The sequence below is a fragment of the Callionymus lyra genome, chromosome 7 (assembly GCF_982586985.1).
Source record: "Callionymus lyra chromosome 7, fCalLyr1.hap1.1, whole genome shotgun sequence".
In the NCBI taxonomy this organism is placed as follows: domain Eukaryota; kingdom Metazoa; phylum Chordata; class Actinopteri; order Syngnathiformes; family Callionymidae; genus Callionymus; species Callionymus lyra.
This window is the reverse complement of record NC_141824.1, coordinates 26,754,250-26,772,107: the sequence shown is the minus strand read 5'-3', so window position 1 is coordinate 26,772,107 and position 17,858 is coordinate 26,754,250. Positions and strand designations below refer to the sequence as shown.

General features: G+C 38.4%; 1 protein-coding gene across 2 annotated transcripts; it reads left to right on the top strand.

Annotated features, from left to right (window-relative positions):
• Window positions 1–110: 110 nt before the first annotated feature.
• Window positions 111–2,680, top strand: n4bp2l2 (NEDD4 binding protein 2-like 2). 2 transcript variants are annotated; one of them, XM_087795538.1, is made up of 7 exons: window positions 111–204; window positions 439–491; window positions 688–1,517; window positions 1,585–1,706; window positions 2,096–2,184; window positions 2,257–2,333; window positions 2,397–2,680. In XM_087795538.1, exons 1-7 carry the CDS (start codon window positions 141–143, stop codon window positions 2,560–2,562), a joined length of 1,401 nt encoding a protein of 466 aa, XP_087651664.1. In that variant the 5' UTR covers window positions 111–140; the 3' UTR covers window positions 2,563–2,680. The 2 variants fall into 2 exon arrangements, with proteins under 2 accessions (XP_087651664.1, XP_087651665.1); XM_087795539.1 differs by lacking the exon at window positions 439–491 and having other exon boundaries at window positions 119–204.
• Window positions 2,681–17,858: the final 15,178 nt, after the last annotated feature.

Sequence of the window (17,858 nt, the reverse complement as noted above, 5' to 3'; positions counted from 1 at the left end):
AAAGTAAAAAGTTATTGTGAAACTAATTTTGCCTTTTATTGTTGTTGTGTGGGTGCAATTCATCCCCCCCGCCGACAGCGTCATTAGCGACTTTTATCACAGGAAACCCCGTGACGTCACATCCGTAAACAAGGTATAGGATGTTGCTATCTGGATACCGCAAAATTGCTCTTGTACTGTTATATGGTCGTCACGGTACACGAAGTAAGTACATGATAGACGATTTAATGTCATAATTATTTTAACTTCAACATTATGAGGAACAACTTTTCGTAATGGCGAGGAACGGGTGGCTTTAGAGGCAAAGCTAACAATGCTAACATGGACTTTGATTGATACAAGCGTGTGGCTCAATTTAAACCTAAACGAATTGGAACTAAAATGGGTTTGCTTTGCCCACCGTATAAATGTCTGCTTTAACTTTGTCTTGTGTTCTAGGGAAGCTCTCTGTCAAGGGGTCTAAAACCCGACTGTTTGTGGTGCCAACAGAGGTAATCCTTGTCGAGACTGGGCCACACGTTTTTTTATTACAATTTATGGAGGAGCCTGTTCATAAATCTATATACATTTGATATAGTGATTACTGTGTCCCTTGCTCGACCTTGGACAATAAATGGAGGGTCGTAGAATGTCATGTCAGAGCAGCACATTTGTGGACCCTGCTCTGATCAATATGTTCTTCTGTAGATGTCCCAGGACCTTCCACCACGGCGCTTGAATAAAGAAGGTCCATCTGTTAAAAAACCCCAGGATGGAGGAGAGCGTGACAAGGATGTTACAAACAATGTTGACGTAAAGCGGGTCATAAAAGAGATCAGCATCACCAGCACCACATTTATCGGACCAGCCCTCCCGCCTGGTTTAGCCGCGGCAAAGACTGACGTGGAAAGATCGCTGAGTGAATTTTACAAAGAGCTTCAAGAGATTGACGCTCATAATACGAGTCACTCGGAGTCTTTGGATTCAAGCTCTGCGCGAAAGGAGACGCCGCCTGGAAAAGGTTCAGACTTACGAGAGTTGAAGGAACGTTCTAGAGCCCACCGGAAAACCAGTGAAGAAAAACAGCCTCTCAGGTCTTACTCGTTTCAAAATGCACCTTATCCAGCCAGGAAACCTCCAGCAGATCATCCCGACGGTGCTTGCAAGTCTCCGCAGTCGTGGCGTCATCCTCGACCGCTCAATGGAACGACGAAATTCCGACCTGACGTTTACGATCTTCCACCTGTGCCGAAACCCCCACCTTTTATGCTCAACCATTTTGGACCTCCAAACACAAGCCAGTACCCCCCTTCTTATCCTCCACCCCCCAGGTTCCCTCCACCAGACGTCAGTCACGCTCCTCGTCACTTTGATGTTTACGAAGACAGCAGCAGACGAGAAGACGACCATCGGGATCATCAAGACTTCGATTCAGAAAATGACATATGGGAGAGACGACATCACTCGCCACCTCCGTGGTCCCGGGTTCTGATCTTGATGAGGGGCCTGCCGGGGTCTGGCAAATCCACGCTAGCAAGGTACGAATAATTAAAAAAATATTTTGTGCTTTTGCATGTCAAAAATAATTCAATGATTTTTCTCCAGGGAGCTTTGCTCGGGTTCAAGCGGGCTGGTCCTGAGCACAGATGATTATTTTGAGAACAGAGACGGGTACGGCTACGATGTACAACTCCTTGGAACGGCACACAAGTGGAACCAGGACAGAGGTATGGAGTCTCTCTCTCATCACTGTGACCATCATGATTTTTCTACATAACTTATTAAAAGTACATTTAAATAAAGACTGATTATTGTCATATAAAGTCATTAAGCCTTCTTTTGTAGCATGAACAAGAACAGGTACAATATTACAAACTTTAAATATGAATTATTAAGCAGGTTTTGTATTTATTGGGTCATTCATCCTCTGTTGTCTGATCCTTAAACACTTGTTAGATATCTCTTTATCTGGACAATTTGGACGGTTTGGTTTCATTGAGGACTCTTGTAGCTGCATGTAGGGATACGTTTTATTTTTTCACTTGGTAACCAGAATCCCTGCCCAGAAATGAAGGAAAAATCTGTGGTTCAGTTCTCAACTCGATGCTTGTTTCAGCCAGTGAAGCGATGCTCGAGGGCAGGACTCCGATCATTATCGACAACACAAACGTCCAATCGTGGGAAATGAAGCCGTACGTCCAAATGGTACTCCTGGTCCGGTCGCAATCACGTCATTTGAATACGTCGTCTCCATTAAACACCCAAACTCCTCAACAGGCCTTGCATCACAGGTACCAGGTGGACTTCTGTGAGCCAAACACCAGCTGGAAGTTCGATCCTCGCGAGCTGGAGAAGTGCGTTTTCCTTAACGGCCAGTGTTTGTAGGATGTCAAGTAAACGTGCGCGTCTGCCTTCAGGAGGAACAAACACGGCGTGGATCAGGCCAAGATCGCTCAGATGCTGGAACGCTTTTCCTTCCCGATCTCCGTCGACATCATCATGGAGTCACAGGAGCCTCAACGCGTCAGACGGAGACAAGAACCAGGACGATCCAGGAGGAGCCCAGATTATTACGACCACTGATTGAAGAGGGGATTAATGGCACAATGTTTTGTATATTTGTATGGAAATTTTATATTTTCTAGTCAAATTGTATTTTTTTTTTCAAAGGTTTGTGAGTTAAATATAAAAGAAAATCAAGACTAAACTGTGGTTTTCATATACATTCGTAGCCTTCATCGTGCTTTTGCTCTTCTGTTCATCTGTGGTTTGCTCTATGCAGCAGGGAATTGATCCGACAGTCATTTATGAAGCGGTCAGTGACGAACATAGGAGGGCTCGTTCTAATTAACAGTCGTGAGAAACGCCTCGTTTTAACTGAGATGTTTTAAAGTGGTTGTTGCGAGTCTGTATGTGCAGTGGTGTAGAACTATTTTACTGGTTCGGACCAATCTGCATTCTGAAAATGGAAGAGAAATAACATGTTCACACTTTAAATGTTTTCAATTGATATAGATCCCCAGAGGGATTCATAAAGTCTAATTCAATCGTATGTCAGCAAACAATTTGCAGGAGCGCCCTTTACTGTATACCTGGATGCTGTGCAGGTGTTTATTTTTAACTTTTACATAAACGTGTATCATTTGTAAGTTTAGAGTTGAAAGCGTCCTTGTTGATTACAAAGTGTAATGGGGAAAAACACATTATATAATAGATTTGTAAAAGATTCTAATTGCAAACTATAAAACGCGTTACAGAAAGTTTTACTCAGAATGACTACAGCTGACGCTGGATATTCTAGTACGAATGTTTTAATCATCTGGTCACGTTACAGAATTGCTGAAACAGCAGATAAACCAAACAAAAAAAAGGGTTAAAGCTAAAGACCTTGGCAACAGTGTCTGCTCAAAAGTGTAGATATTGCAATGAGTTCCAAAGCTGCAGGGAATTCATTGATAAAGGAATGACATTTTCTAAGACTTGTCTGATAAAAATAAGCCATGCTTAATACAACAACAAAAAAATCCAATAGGTAGGTAGGTAGGTAGGTAAAACTTTATTGATCCCGAAGGAGACCTCCTGAGGGATCAATAAAATTGTTTTTTTTCCAATAGCCAGCAATTTTTCATAAACAATAAAAAATATATAAATATAGTACAATCAGTTGAAAAATCCAATATAGTACAATCAGTTAAGTCAAGGAAACTTCATGTCCATTACGAATTATTATTATGAAAGTGCATAAATAGTCCCGAAGAAGTGGAGATGTGCAGTAGTTGTGTGTGTACACCAGTTGTTGGAAATCCAACAATAAAAATAAACATAAAAATCACAAAGTTCTTTAGGATGTTGTGATAATGCTACTATCGCTACTGGTTGTCGTGACAGTTTGTTCAGATATATCATCCCTCGTTCTCTGCAAAAAGAAAAAAAAAGACGTTGTTAAACCAATTGGAGATGCAAATCAGTCAGCTTAACTGTAAAGCGGAATCAATTTGGAAATGTTTGTAAAATATTGGAAATAAAATATAAAAAAAAATCAAGAGATTGGTCAAAATAGCACAAAGAGGTTTCATTACCAAAGGAATGTTGCAACATGTGTCTTCATCAATGCAGTACGAATCAGTTCCATCTGTGTTTGAGAAAGAAAAGAGTAACATGATCAGTGACTAAGAAATCATGTAATGGTTTACAGACAGTCAAAGAACTCAAGTCATGTCCAGTGAAATTAAAATAAGATTCTGATGCACCTGAATACTGCAGACATTTTTCAGCCAGAGTTACAGGCTTAAGGAAGGCAGACAAGGTAGAGACAGGCTCAGGTTCCACACAAAAGAGGGATTTTCTCTTTGATCAATTTCAGGCGTGATTTGAGGAGCGATGACACAAGAGAATTTATCGTGTCAAACAACTCTTTGGGGATTTTCTTATTTACTGCTAGCAATTTCTGAATGTAATCAGATCTGGCAGCTTCCACATTAAATGAAGACATCAGATGCCTGAATTGAAGTCTGTACAACTTAAGTCTATTCAGTCTCAGGAGATCTTCATTTGTCCTAGGGGACTGTTTTTTTCTGCATTTAAGATTTAACAGATAACCCTGGTCTGGAAAAGCACTCTACAAATATAAATTACTTACTAACTTAAAGTCCTTTAAAAACACTGCCGCAAGACCAGGCGGATGGTAGACAGAAACACAATAGAAAGGTCTTGTGGAACCAACCAAGATCATCTGAGACTCAAAAGAAGTGAATTCCTGTGTCTTAATCCCTTTGCAAGAACAACCATCTCTATAAACAGCAGCTAAACCATCCCCACAACGACAGGGACGGGGCTTCCCTTCAACAGTGCAGCCAGCAGGACAAAGTTCATTAAGATGAATAAACTCTTCATCCCTCTGCCATGTCTCTGAAAGACACAATAAATCCAACTTTTCTCTTGTGAAGAGAAAAGGATTTATTTGCAATGGAGCAAGCATTCAGCAGGCGGATGTGCAGCGCTGATGACTTCACTGAGGCAGGGACAGCGGAGCAAAGTGGGACCTTTTGAAGGCTAGGTCCAGGCAAATGGCAGCGCTGACGTGGCATCACACACATCGCAGAGAGGAATGTAGCGCAGACATCGAGCATGTACAGTACATCCGCCTGCTGAATGCTTGCTCCATTGCAAATAAATCCTTTTCTCTTCACAAGAGAAAAGTTGGATTTATTGTGTCTTTCAGAGACATGGCAGAGGGATGAAGAGTTTATTCATCTTAATGAACTTTGTCCTGCTGGCTGCACTGTTGAAGGGAAGCCCCGTCCCTGTCGTTGTGGGGATGGTTTAGCTGCTGTTTATAGAGATGGTTGTTCTTGCAAAGGGATTAAGACACAGGAATTCACTTCTTTTGAGTCTCAGATGATCTTGGTTGGTTCCACAAGACCTTTTTTTTGTTTTTTAATTTTTTGTCATGAATCAACAACAAGTGGGACACAATCGTGAAGTGGAACGAAATTTATTGGATAATTTAAACTTTTTTAACAAATAAAAAACTGAAAAGTGGGGCGTGCAATATTATTCGGCCCCTTTACTTTCAGTGCAGCAAACTCACTCCAGAAGTTCAGTGAGGATCTTTGAATGATCCAATGTTGTCCTAAATGACTGATGATATAAATAGAATGCACCTGTGTGTAATCAAGTCTCCGTATAAATGCACCTGCTCTTTGATAGTATCAGGGTTCTGTTTAAAGCGCAGAGAGAACCATGAAGACAAAGGAACACACCAGGCAGGTCCGAGATACTGTTGTGGAGAAGTTTAAAGCCGGATTTGGATACAAAAAGATTTCCCAAGCTTTAAACATCTCAAGGAGCACTGTGCAAGCAATTATATTGAAATGGAAGGAGTATCAGACCACTGCAAATCTACCAAGACCCGGCCGTCCCTCCAAACTTTCATCTCAAACAAGGAGAAGACTGATCAGAGATGCAGCCAAGAGGCCCATGATCACTCTGGATGAACTGCAGATAACTACAGCTGAGGTGGGAGAGTCTGTCCATAGGACAACAATCAGTCGTGCACTGCACAAATCTGGCCTTTATAGAAGAGTGGCAAGAAGAAAGCCATTTCTCAAAGATATCCATAAAAAGTCTCGTTTAAAGTTTGCCACAAGCCACCTGGGAGACACACCAAACATGTGGAAGAAGGTGCTCTGGTCAGATGAAACCAAAATCAAAATTTTTGGCCACAATGCAAAACGATATGTTTGGCGTAAAAGCAACACAGCTCATCACCCTGAACACACCATCCCCACTGTCAAACATGGTGGTGGCAGCATCATGGTTTGGGCCTGCTTTTCTTCAGCAGGGACAGGGAAGATGGCTAAAATTGATGGTAAGATGGATGGAGCCAAATACAGGACCATTCTGGAAGAAAACCTGTTGGAGTCTGCAAAAGACCTGAGACTGGGACGGAGATTTATCTTCCAACAGGACAATGATCCAAAACATAAAGCCAAATCTACAATGGAATGGTTCACAAATAGACGTATCCAGGTGTTAGAATGGCCAAGTCAAAGTCCAGACCTGAATCCAATCGAGAATCTGTGGAAAGAGCTGAAGACTGCTGTTCACAAACGCTCTCCATCCAACCTCACTGAGCTCCAGCTGTTTTGCAAGGAAGAATGGGCAAGAATTCCAGTCTCTCGATGTGCAAAACTGATAGAGACATACCCCAAGAGACTTGCAGCTGTAATTGCAGCAAAAGGTGGCGCTACAAAGTATTAGCGCAAGGGGGCCGAATAATATTGCACGCCCCACTTTTCAGTTTTTTATTTGTTAAAAAAGTTTAAATTATCCAATAAATTTCGTTCCACTTCACGATTGTGTCCCCCTTGTTGTTGATTCTTGACAAAAAATTTAAATTTTATATCTTTATGTTTGAAGCCTGAAATGTGGCGAAATGTTGAAAGGTTCAAGGGGGCCGAATACTTTCGCAAGGCACTGTATATACCTGAGAGATGCAGCTGCGCCTTGTCTTCTCTTGACTGTTGAGAAGAACTGGAGGGGGAACTCTCGGACATAGAAGTCTTCCGTCGATTCTCTGATGCTAAACATAGAGTCACGATCATAGATCCGTAAAGCTTGAAATGTAACAATGTGAGATTATGAACCAACCTTTATATTTGTGTCTGATTATATAGCAGACTACAGCACATGTAAAGATCAGTGCAATAATCCCAGCGACAATCCCAGCCACCTCTCCTGGTAACAATCCTTGTCGACATTGAGAGTCAGAGGAAATGGTTCCTTCTAGCAGAATCCATGAACATCTACAAAAACAAGTGGAGACAGTTTAGAAGAAAACATCTGGACCAAACACTCAAGCTTCACTCACCGTCTGTGAGGTTGACACGATGCGTCTGTTCCATTAGAAAAAGTTCCTTCCCTGCAGTTTCCACACTTTGTGTCAGTTTTGGAATTTCCTGTGAAGAACATTGAATCCTTATCAGAGTGTGTTGGGATCCACCAACGTCTCCAATAAGTTTCCCACTATTGCATTTTACACGTTAGATCAGAAACCCACCAGCTTGGATGATGTACTGTCCTGGTTCACATCTGGAGTGTCGTTTTGCTGCCAAACATCTGTCCACTGTGCCTTTCGCACAGAAAAAACCCTCCAGAGGTTCACAATCGGTATCATCTCTGATTGTACAGTTTCTGATCTCTCTCAGGCCCGTTTCTGGTTTTCAAAAATAGAATAGCATGAATTACTTTACTCACATTAATGGACATTAATGAACATTTCATGTTACACAAGTTCTCAATTAGCAGATTTTCACATGAAGCCTCCGCTACGAGAAACCAACTCCATATTTAATGAAGGATGAAACACACAAACCCGAGCGTTGATGAATCTAAAAGTGAGAGCAGCTCATGTCCATGATTGAACATAAGGATGTTAGGATGATCCTGATCGCTTGTCAGACGCAAACGAAGAGAAACACAGATCCGGATGTTCAGATCCAAATAATTGTACGTCGACTGGAGTTAAGAAAAAATAACTACAATGTGTTTCTTATTTATTTATGTTAGTTGAAGAGTTGAGAGTTATGTCAGTCAGAGTGCAAGGATGTGAGGGATGCCGTTAATCATCCTAACATAACTTTTATATTAGACGATTAAATACATACAAGGTCCTGTAAGCATATGACAACTCTACTGTAATCGATCATCTAGATTTAATAGACATTTCAAATAATCACTTGATTAACTGATATTCTTTCCTATTTAATTCATATTAAGTAATCATTGCCTCTCTTTAGAATTCACTTGTTCAAGTCAAGTCAAGCCTACACCCACACTGAGAAAGACAAAATAATCTCTCGATGGTACCAGCTAGTCAAGGACAAACATCTGCGCAAGTCAACTGATAAACAGATTCTCTCTAGAAGAGATTGCCATGTCTCTGCAATTGTTTAGAATTAATGACCAATCCTACATGCACAGATGACTAGAGGCGTTTATCTAAATATTCATACTATAAAGATCTGCCATTTCGTTAGAACTTTGTGTTTGGCATTCGAAGACGTCTCTGCTTGCCAAGCGTCCATGATAATGCGAGTTTGTCTCTGACTTTTGCACATTTCACTAGCAAGTGAGCATTTTCTCTTAAAGGGCACTTAATGTCCTGATTTAAGTGTCTCTTAAATTGTTCTAGGACCTCTTTAATACTCATCCGTATGTTCCTTTTTGCACAAAACTCTCATTTAATAAATATATTTATATTTGAAAATAAGCTTAAGCCCCGCCCACTTAAAATGCACTGTTCTGGCTGAGAAGAAGTTTCAAGCAACCACGTCCACTCTGCTCTGATTGGTCACAAAAACACAAGTTGCATTCAAGGACTCACGTAAATTTCAAACTCATCCCTGAAACTCCCGTTTTGTACATTAAAACTAATAATAAAAATAAGGTTTGCTGCTTAATGTACACCTTACAAAAATTAGATTTGGCGAGATTTCAGATAGGAGAGAACTTTATTTAGTAATAACTTAAAAACGAAGCAATGTCATGATGAATTTTTAAAGGGGACGACTTCAACATTTACAACATATGAATAAGTCAGGAGAGTTGGGTTTTCACGTTAGGTGCCCTTTAAACTCATTCCTGTGTCCATGTCCTTCTTCAGCACCTCCACGTATCGATCTAACAGACAAACTGCTGCAGCTAAAGAGGATTCTGGAAGTTCGACCGGTTGGGATGGCTGTCTAACTTCGGGTATAGAGGACAAAGACTCGGCTGGTTCCTGAAGGAATATTTGAAGAGCAACTGAAGTGTTGATTTTAATTTGATTTAGACATAAGACAAACACAGGAGTCCCAGAAAATCAGGGAAAAGCCTGCACAAATAAGAATGTCCTAAGATGTTTCTTGAAAGAGTCGGTAGATCCATCAAACACAGAGAGGAAGATCGTTTCAAAGCTTAGGAAGGATTTCTCTAGAAGCAGGCCCTTTTTTGCTGCTGCAAGAGGAGTGAAGCCATTAAGTCATAATGGACTTGGCTCTCGTAACCTCGCGTTTGCTCCGATTTCAGATGGGGGAATTTCATAAATTAATAACTTAAAAATTTACCCGACTATCGTTTACATATTGTTATTTTAGCCTATTATGGGCCTAAATTCATATGCTTCCTTATTATTTTAGATAGAACTTTATTGATTGATTTATAAACATTCATAAATAATGTTTTAATCATTGAAACAATTTGAATAATAATCCACAATCTTTAAAAATTTTAACTAAATTACATTTATTTTCTCTTATGCTTAAATCAAATATTTCAAAGAAATCTGCATACTTTTCACATAACACTTCATGAATGAGGCCCACCCTTCTTTTTCTTCACATTTTGTCCAATTTTCTTTTTTTATTTAGCATGTTTGCCGTCATAGTAGAAGTGATTTACAACAACATGATTTCAGTCCAACAGAGGATGTGTCAGATAACTGTAATGATGTAATTCTTGTGTGTCTGTATTAAAACGTTACATTACATCTACATTTACATCTGTCCAGTGAAGAACAAGCTTTACCTTCAGTACAGGCGAGACACTTGGTACAGTGTCTCTCTCCGTTAAATTTCGTCATGATTGTTCCATCAGCGCAGACAATGCAGGATGTTCCCTGCCGTCTTGTACAATCAGTTTTGACTCTGTGTCCTGATAGACAAATACATGAATCAGTTTCAGTTTATTTAAAAGGACAATGTGCAGTTACATTAAAAAGATGGCTGTACCAGATTTAGCACAATGCTAATTTCCGCCTGTAGTAATCAACAAAGATTCAGAAAACAAAACCACAGTACAATCTAATAAGGCCACCTGATGGCCAAATAGCCACCTGGTACCATTAGTGCAAGCAGGACTGGTGGTCTAGAAGCCAGTCTTTGACAACCCGAGAGAAGCGATGAAAATCTGCTTTGTTCATTCTTTTTATGAAAAGGCTGATTGAGAGAACCCAGACTTTCTTTTGGGTACATTGCTGTCGCCCTTGGACACTGATTGATGCTCTACGTGTTAGTTGAGAGCGTGGCTGTACATAGGTCATAGGGGCAGCATCATGCAGGATTTTATGTACCAGACTGATATTGGAGAACCTTATCAAGTTGTCAAAGCTCAAGATTTTATGTTTTTCAAGGATAAGGTAAGGTAAAACTTTATTGATCCCTCAGGAGGTCTCCTTTGGGAAATTGTTTTTTTCCAATAGCCATCAATTTTTCATAAACAATAAAAAATAAAATAAGAAGAACATAAAGAGAAAGAACAAGCTGACACAATCTAAGTCTAAAGATAAAGACAAAGAACATAGGTCAAAGAATAACAACAAAGACAAAGGATACAAAGACTAACATAGAACAGGGATGAAGCAATGGTGGTAACACCAAGGTTTTTGATCAAGGATTTTTAAGGCCTGATTGATGATTGCATGAAAATAACATTTTACTGCTTCCAATGATAAGGAGCTCCTGGTGTGTTTAAAGTTGGCAATGTTATATTTCAGCAAATTGCAGACCTTTTTCATGTAATTATCCAAATAGATATTTGGAAGGACACTTTGGATTATTCTGTTCGAGAAAAACATTGAGGCCGTTATCTCCGTGTTCAGTGTAAGGCAGGACCTGTCAAGCCACTCCGTTGCTTCCTTCATTGCTGTACAGAGCCTAGCTGCTACAGAATTTGCGTCGTGGCCATGTGTAAAGAAGACCGTATCATAGGCGTAAATCAAGACCTCCACATCGTCACAGGTGGAGGGTAAATCGTTGATGTACGCTGATATTATGTATGAATAGTAACGGCCCTAGAATGGAACCTTGTGGGACACCCGTTGTACAGGGTTTGAAAGGTGACATTTTGTCGTTGATTCTAACGCACTGAGGCGGTTAGCAAGGTATGACGTTAAAATGTGTTGGGGGGGCAGAAGCCCCCACCTGAGCAAGAGGGTAAATTAGGAAGTTTCTCTGAAATTTGCCTTAAATATCGCAATGTTTCTACAGCTCGAGACCGTTTTTCCCGGGGCTATTGAACTGTAAAGTCGCAGGGAGAAAACGCGTCCGATCCATCATAAAGCCTGTATTTTGTTTGACTTGAAGCGCCGAATAAACGACCGTGACACTCTGCATTGACCAATCCTCTCCACAAAGCGAAGAATTAAGACCCGGTGACAGGAAGTGACGGCGTGTTAGAGCAACCGGAACGGAGTCCAGTTTTGACAGTTTTAAATGAAATGAAATCTTAGTATCGACTGTTATTCTTATAAAACGGGTCATCATGAATCATAATCCAGTGTAATTTTTCACTAAGCTTTTAAGGATTTTTTTTTAATTCAATTTTGAAAATGTCGGCATTAACATATAATGACTATATTTAAGGATAATTTATTTCAAATTTCTACAGTAAAATCTCTCCAAATTGACCATGATAATAGTCAAGGTCATCATGAATCATAATCCAGTGTAATTTTTCACTAAGCTTTTAAGGATTTTATTTTAATTCAATTTTGAAAATGTCGGCATTAACATATACTGACTATATTTAAGGATAATTTATTTCAAGTTTCTACAGTAAAATCTCTCCAAATTTACCATGATAATAGTCAAGGTCATCATGAATCATAATACAGTGTAATTTTTCACTAAACTTTTAAGGATTTTTTTTTAATCAATTTTGAAAATGTTGGCATTAACATATAATGACTATATTTAATGATCATTTATTTCAAATTTCTACAGTAAAATCTCTCCAAATTTACCATGATAGTAGTCAAGGTCATCATGAATCATAATCCAGTGTAATTTTTCACTAAGCTTTTAAGGATTTTTTTTTAATTCAATTTTGAAAATGTCGGCATTAACATATACTGACTATATTTAATAATCATTTATTTCAAATTTCTACAGTAAAATCTCTCCAAATTTACCATGATAGTAGTCAAGGTCATCATGAATCATAATCCAGTGTAATTTTTCACTAAGCTTTTAAGGTTTTTTTTTTAATTCAATTTTGAAAATGTCGGCATTAACATATACTGACTATATTTAATGATCGTTTATTTCAAATTTCTACAGTAAAATCTCTCCAAATTTACCATGATAGTAGTCAAGGTCATCATGAATCATAATCCAGTGGAATTTTTCGCTAAGATTTTAAGGATTTTTTTAAATTTAATTTTGAGAATGTCGGCATTAACGTATAATGACTATATTTAATAATCATTTATTTCAAATTTCTACAGTAAAATCTCTCCAAATTGAACATGAAAGTAGTCAAGGTCATCATGAATCATAATCCAGTGGAATTTTTCGCTAAGCTTTTAAGGATTTTTTTTTAATTCAATTTTGAAAATGTCTGCATTAACATATACTGACTATATTTAATGATAATTTATTTCAAGTTTCTACAGTAAAATCTCTCCAAATTTACCATGATAGTAGTCAAGGTCATCATGAATCATAATACAGTGTAATTTTTCACTAAGCTTTTAAGGATTTTTTTTAATCAATTTTGAAAATGTTGGCATTAACATATAATGACTATATTTAATGATCATTTATTTCAAATTTCTACAGTAAAATCTCTCCAAATTTACCATGATAGTAGTCAAGGTCATCATGAATCATAATCCAGTGTAATTTTTCACTAAGCTTTTAAGGATTTTTTTTAAATTCAATTTTGAAAATGTTGGCATTAACATATAATGACTATAATTAAGGATAATTTATTTCAGATTTCTACAGTAAAATCTCTCCAAATTTAACATGATAGTAGTCAAGGTCACCATGAATCATAATACAGAGGAATTTTTTACTAAGCTTTTAAGGATTTTATTTTATTTCAATTTTAAAAATGTCTGCATTAACATATAATGACTATATTTAAGGATCATTTATTTCAAATTTCTACAATAAAATCTCTCCAAATTTAACATGATAGTAGTCAAGGTCATCATGAATCATAATCCAGTGAAATTTTTCACTAAACTTTTAAGAGTTTCATTCTATGATATTTAAAATAAATGTGTAGTAACTGACAGATTATAATGATATAACTTTGAATTTACCCCATAGAAGTTTAAGATAGATTTCCGCTATAGCGCTATTAACACAATTTAAATTAGTTAATTCGTACTGTTGGTTAAAATAAATAAATGGAAACATAATTAATATAAATAAATTATATAATCATTTAATCCAAAGAAAATAGAACATAATTGCATCAGGTTGAATAAATACAACATAAAACATTATTACATTTAATTTATTGCGTGACAAAAACAATTTTCAAGTTGTCTCAAACTATCTGGTAGCGTTCAGCTTCTTTACCGTAAGCTTAGCAATAGACGCGCAAGATTTATTCAGTGCGGGCTGACGTGACGGTCGTTCGCTGACTGCGTGCTCACGTGATGGCAATCTCCTCACTGCTAACATAACATAACATAAAAAGCAGGCTCAGACTCAACCAAGGAAGATGGATTCATGCATCAATGGGATGTTTTTTTGTTATCAAACCATACTTTGAGAACTCTTATCAGAATCAGAATCAGAATCCTTTATTTGTCCCGCGAGGGGAAATTCGGTTCAACAACAGCCAGAGCAATATACCAAGAAAATAAAACACCCAGAAATAAAAATAATAAAAAGAAAAAGAAAGAAAATCTAAATAGAATAGAAAATAAATCCGCACTATATTATATACACAATCATATTTACAAAAATAACAAGAAAGGTGCAGTTAAATAATTATCTTGGTGTGTTCTTGTTGTGGAGTCTGATGGCAGCAGGGAGGAAGGACCTGCGGTACCTCTCCCTCACACACCGGGGATGGAGCATCCTATCACTGATGGAGCTCCTCAATGCCCTCAGTGTGTGCTGGAGAGAGTGAGATAAGTTCTTCCTCATGGAGCCCAGCTTGCTCTGTATCCTCCTCCCAGACACTTCCTCCACAGGATCCAGGGGGCGCCCTAGGACGTAACCGGCCTTCTTAATAAGGCTGTCCAGTTTAGCCCTATCCTTTGCTGTCATGCTGCTCCCCCAGCAGACCACACCGTTGAAGATGGCAGAGGCCACTACTGAGTCATAGAATGACTTCAGGAGTGACCCCCGGACACCAAACGACCTCAACCTCCGGAGCAGGTAGAGTCTACTCCGCCCTTTTTTATAAAGAGCAGCAGTGTTATCCACCCAGTCCAGGCGGTTGTTGAGGTGAACACCCAGGAACTTGTAAGACGTGACAATCTCAATGTCCTGTCCCCGGATGTTCACTGGTGAGGGGGAGATGGAGGGACACCGCCGGAAATCCACAATCAACTTTCATCTTCATCCTAGCATCTCATCTTTCATGTGTCTTCACCATTAAGTATATTAGCATTAGCGTTTCACTGAGCTTAAGACCTGATGAGGAACTCAACATTTTGTGTATGACACATTTCATATTTCTACTACTTTTCTTCCAACAGTCTAACACACGTCTGCAGACTCTGGTCTCAAGTGTCGCTTCAAATCTAGAACAGAAGTGTCTCTGGAATCTATTGCGAGAAAAGATACTTTAATGTCACCTTATCAGAGTATTTTTGAGAATCTATCAGTGATAGCGTCGTAGATCCTTCCACGTGTTTTCTCTCACTACCGTAAAACCTACACGAAAGCGCAAGCTTTTTAAAAAGTTGCGGCTAGTCCGCAGCTCACATAAAAATACAAGCTATACATTTTTACAAAACTTTGACCCTATATAAATCACAATGTAGGTCTCTGCTCAAGACTTTCACTTGGTTAAGGTACAGTGACAGTTGGTGGCGCTGTAGCACAACAGTTTGGCCCATAGAGGAAAGACAACTTTGCAATCTTAATAGACTTAAAGTATGTTTCGGCTCCTGATGCTGCAATTCAGTTTTTACAACACAGTAGTGTGTAAGTGAGGACTTGTGTAGCAGGCCAAACGGCTCTTTGCATGTTGCTGTCAGTACATTTTGTATTCTTAAAGAGACAGTATTACCTTTTTATGAGGTTCCTTTCGAGTCGGGTGCACAGAAAGAACCAACTTTTTTCCGCAACATGTTTCAGTGCTAGCATGAAGGAACTCGTTTGTCTCTGGAGAATCAATTCTGCTGCCTCGCTTTGCTGTGCTCTGTGTTATGAATTTGTGAAATTGACAAGATAATAATGCAATGTTACATTTATGCACCACAGTATTACAACTTTAAAACATGATTTAAGGATTTTTAGGTTGGAATAAGGCCTTTCCAAAAAAAAACATTTAGAATCAGCTTGTAATGTGTAGTTCAAGCCTTATATCTAAACTGATGTGGTATTATTTAGAGCATCATGTCAGTAGCTCGCTTTGATAAACTTGTTATTTAAAAAATAAATGATACTGTCTCTTTAAATCTGTTTTGCATCTGTGATTGAGTATAGCTTAATTTTGGGATGTTAAGTTCCAGAATGGCCCTCTTTGTTTTCTGTTACCCTTTGAGTGCTTGAACATGTATTGTTCAACAGTGCGTTGTTATTGATGACTTGTCTCCACATCTATATTTGCGGCTATTTACTCTTCAAGTCCTCAAAGGGTTCATGCTTCTTGCCTTTGCCCGAAGATGCTGGGATAGGCTCCAGTCTCCCCGCAACCCCGACCCAAGGATTAAACGGTAGACAATGAATGAATAAACAAGAAATTCCCACATTACCAACAGGTCTTTGAACACAACTCATGTCTCTTTGTTGACATCCAACAATTAGCAGAGTCAAACTGTAGTGGAGACAAGTTTTATATCTGGTTGTTTCAAGAGCTCAAGTTAATACAGTTGTACTTGTTTAAGTCATGTTTTTGTCTCGTACAGAAACATCGCTACCCAGTGACGAATGTCAACACGAACTCGGTGTCTTTTATGAAAACAGGGAGGTCTGTTTTAACTTTTGTGTAATGAATTTAACATATTGCTACTGATGTTGCACTTCCGTTGTGCGGGATTTGGTCAAAAAATCATGTTTAGAATTTCATTAGCACAGACATGTGGTTGTTATCTCACGTCAATGTCTAGGTATGTGTTTAAAATTTTAAGGATGAATTTATTTAAATTAAACCTGTATCAATTAAAAGTTATTTTAAAGACGGTTCCAGTGATATACCTGTCATTTTACTGTGATAAATATTGAGTTATGGACTAATATAAACTGTGAAAATGTAATAATTTCTGTACAACCTCGTCAATACAAAGTCAATGGTCAATATTTAGTACTTAAACTGTGAAGGACGCACCAACACAAACAAGTTGAAATTAACGAAACATATTTTTGATCTGAATCAAAATGATTGTTTGTTGTTGTCTTTTATAGTTCCTGATACTGATGAGCTGATAAAACCCCTGAGTTATCATCATAATCTGAGGTTCTACGAATTTGTGCGAAGCCCTCTAACCGCTTCGCTATTGGTTTATCCCAGAGGCCCCGCCTCGTCTCTGAGAAAGCTTAATGAACTCGCCACCCAGCTGGGTGTAGTCCAGGCGGGAAATACGTGCCGCACTTCCTCCAACTGAAAACTCAGCCTAATTAGCCTTTTTATTGCATGCAAATACCTAGTTGCGGAACATATACACACTGTTACGTTGCGCATTTGAGAAATTTTTGTTTTATACAATAAATAAATAGAAATTATAGCACATTTTCGATATGACTATCGCACGTGCCAATGTCGCGATAGTGCTTTTTTTCGATTTATTGTGCAGAAAATAGAAAATAGAATACACACAAGGATAATATAATAATAATAATATAATAATGATAAATAAAGTATGTCAGTATAATAAACATTAATATGACCGCACACACTATACAAGTATTTATAATTGTGAGCTTAATCGTAATTCATGTGTTTTAAAAAAAATAATTAAACTAAATCAACTAAAACTAAAATAGTGTAGTATCAAGAGAATGATTTTAATTCTGATGAATGGTTAAAATAACGCCATGTGCTGCCTGTAAACTGTATTACGTATGTATCGCCGATTTTATTGGTAAAAATTACGATGAAAATGTATTTTTTCATCCTTTCTTAATACATCTTGACCCATTTGTGGGAGGCAGTGACTCATATCTAGTTGTGTAAGATAAATAAACTTGACATATTGATATTTCTTTTCAGGATTGTTGAGTGTCACAAAGCTTTTATGTTTTTACATCCCTGGTGATTCCTCACCCCTCCAGTCCAGCATGTGACCAGGGGTTCCTGTGAGCGACGCAGCACACCTTTTTTCTGGGAATCTATTGGTTGGCTCGTTCAAGGTTCTGTCGTGACTGATGGTGAAAACCTGGGCTGCAGAAGAAGCAGATTCATGTCCTCAAGCAGTAGCTGTATAG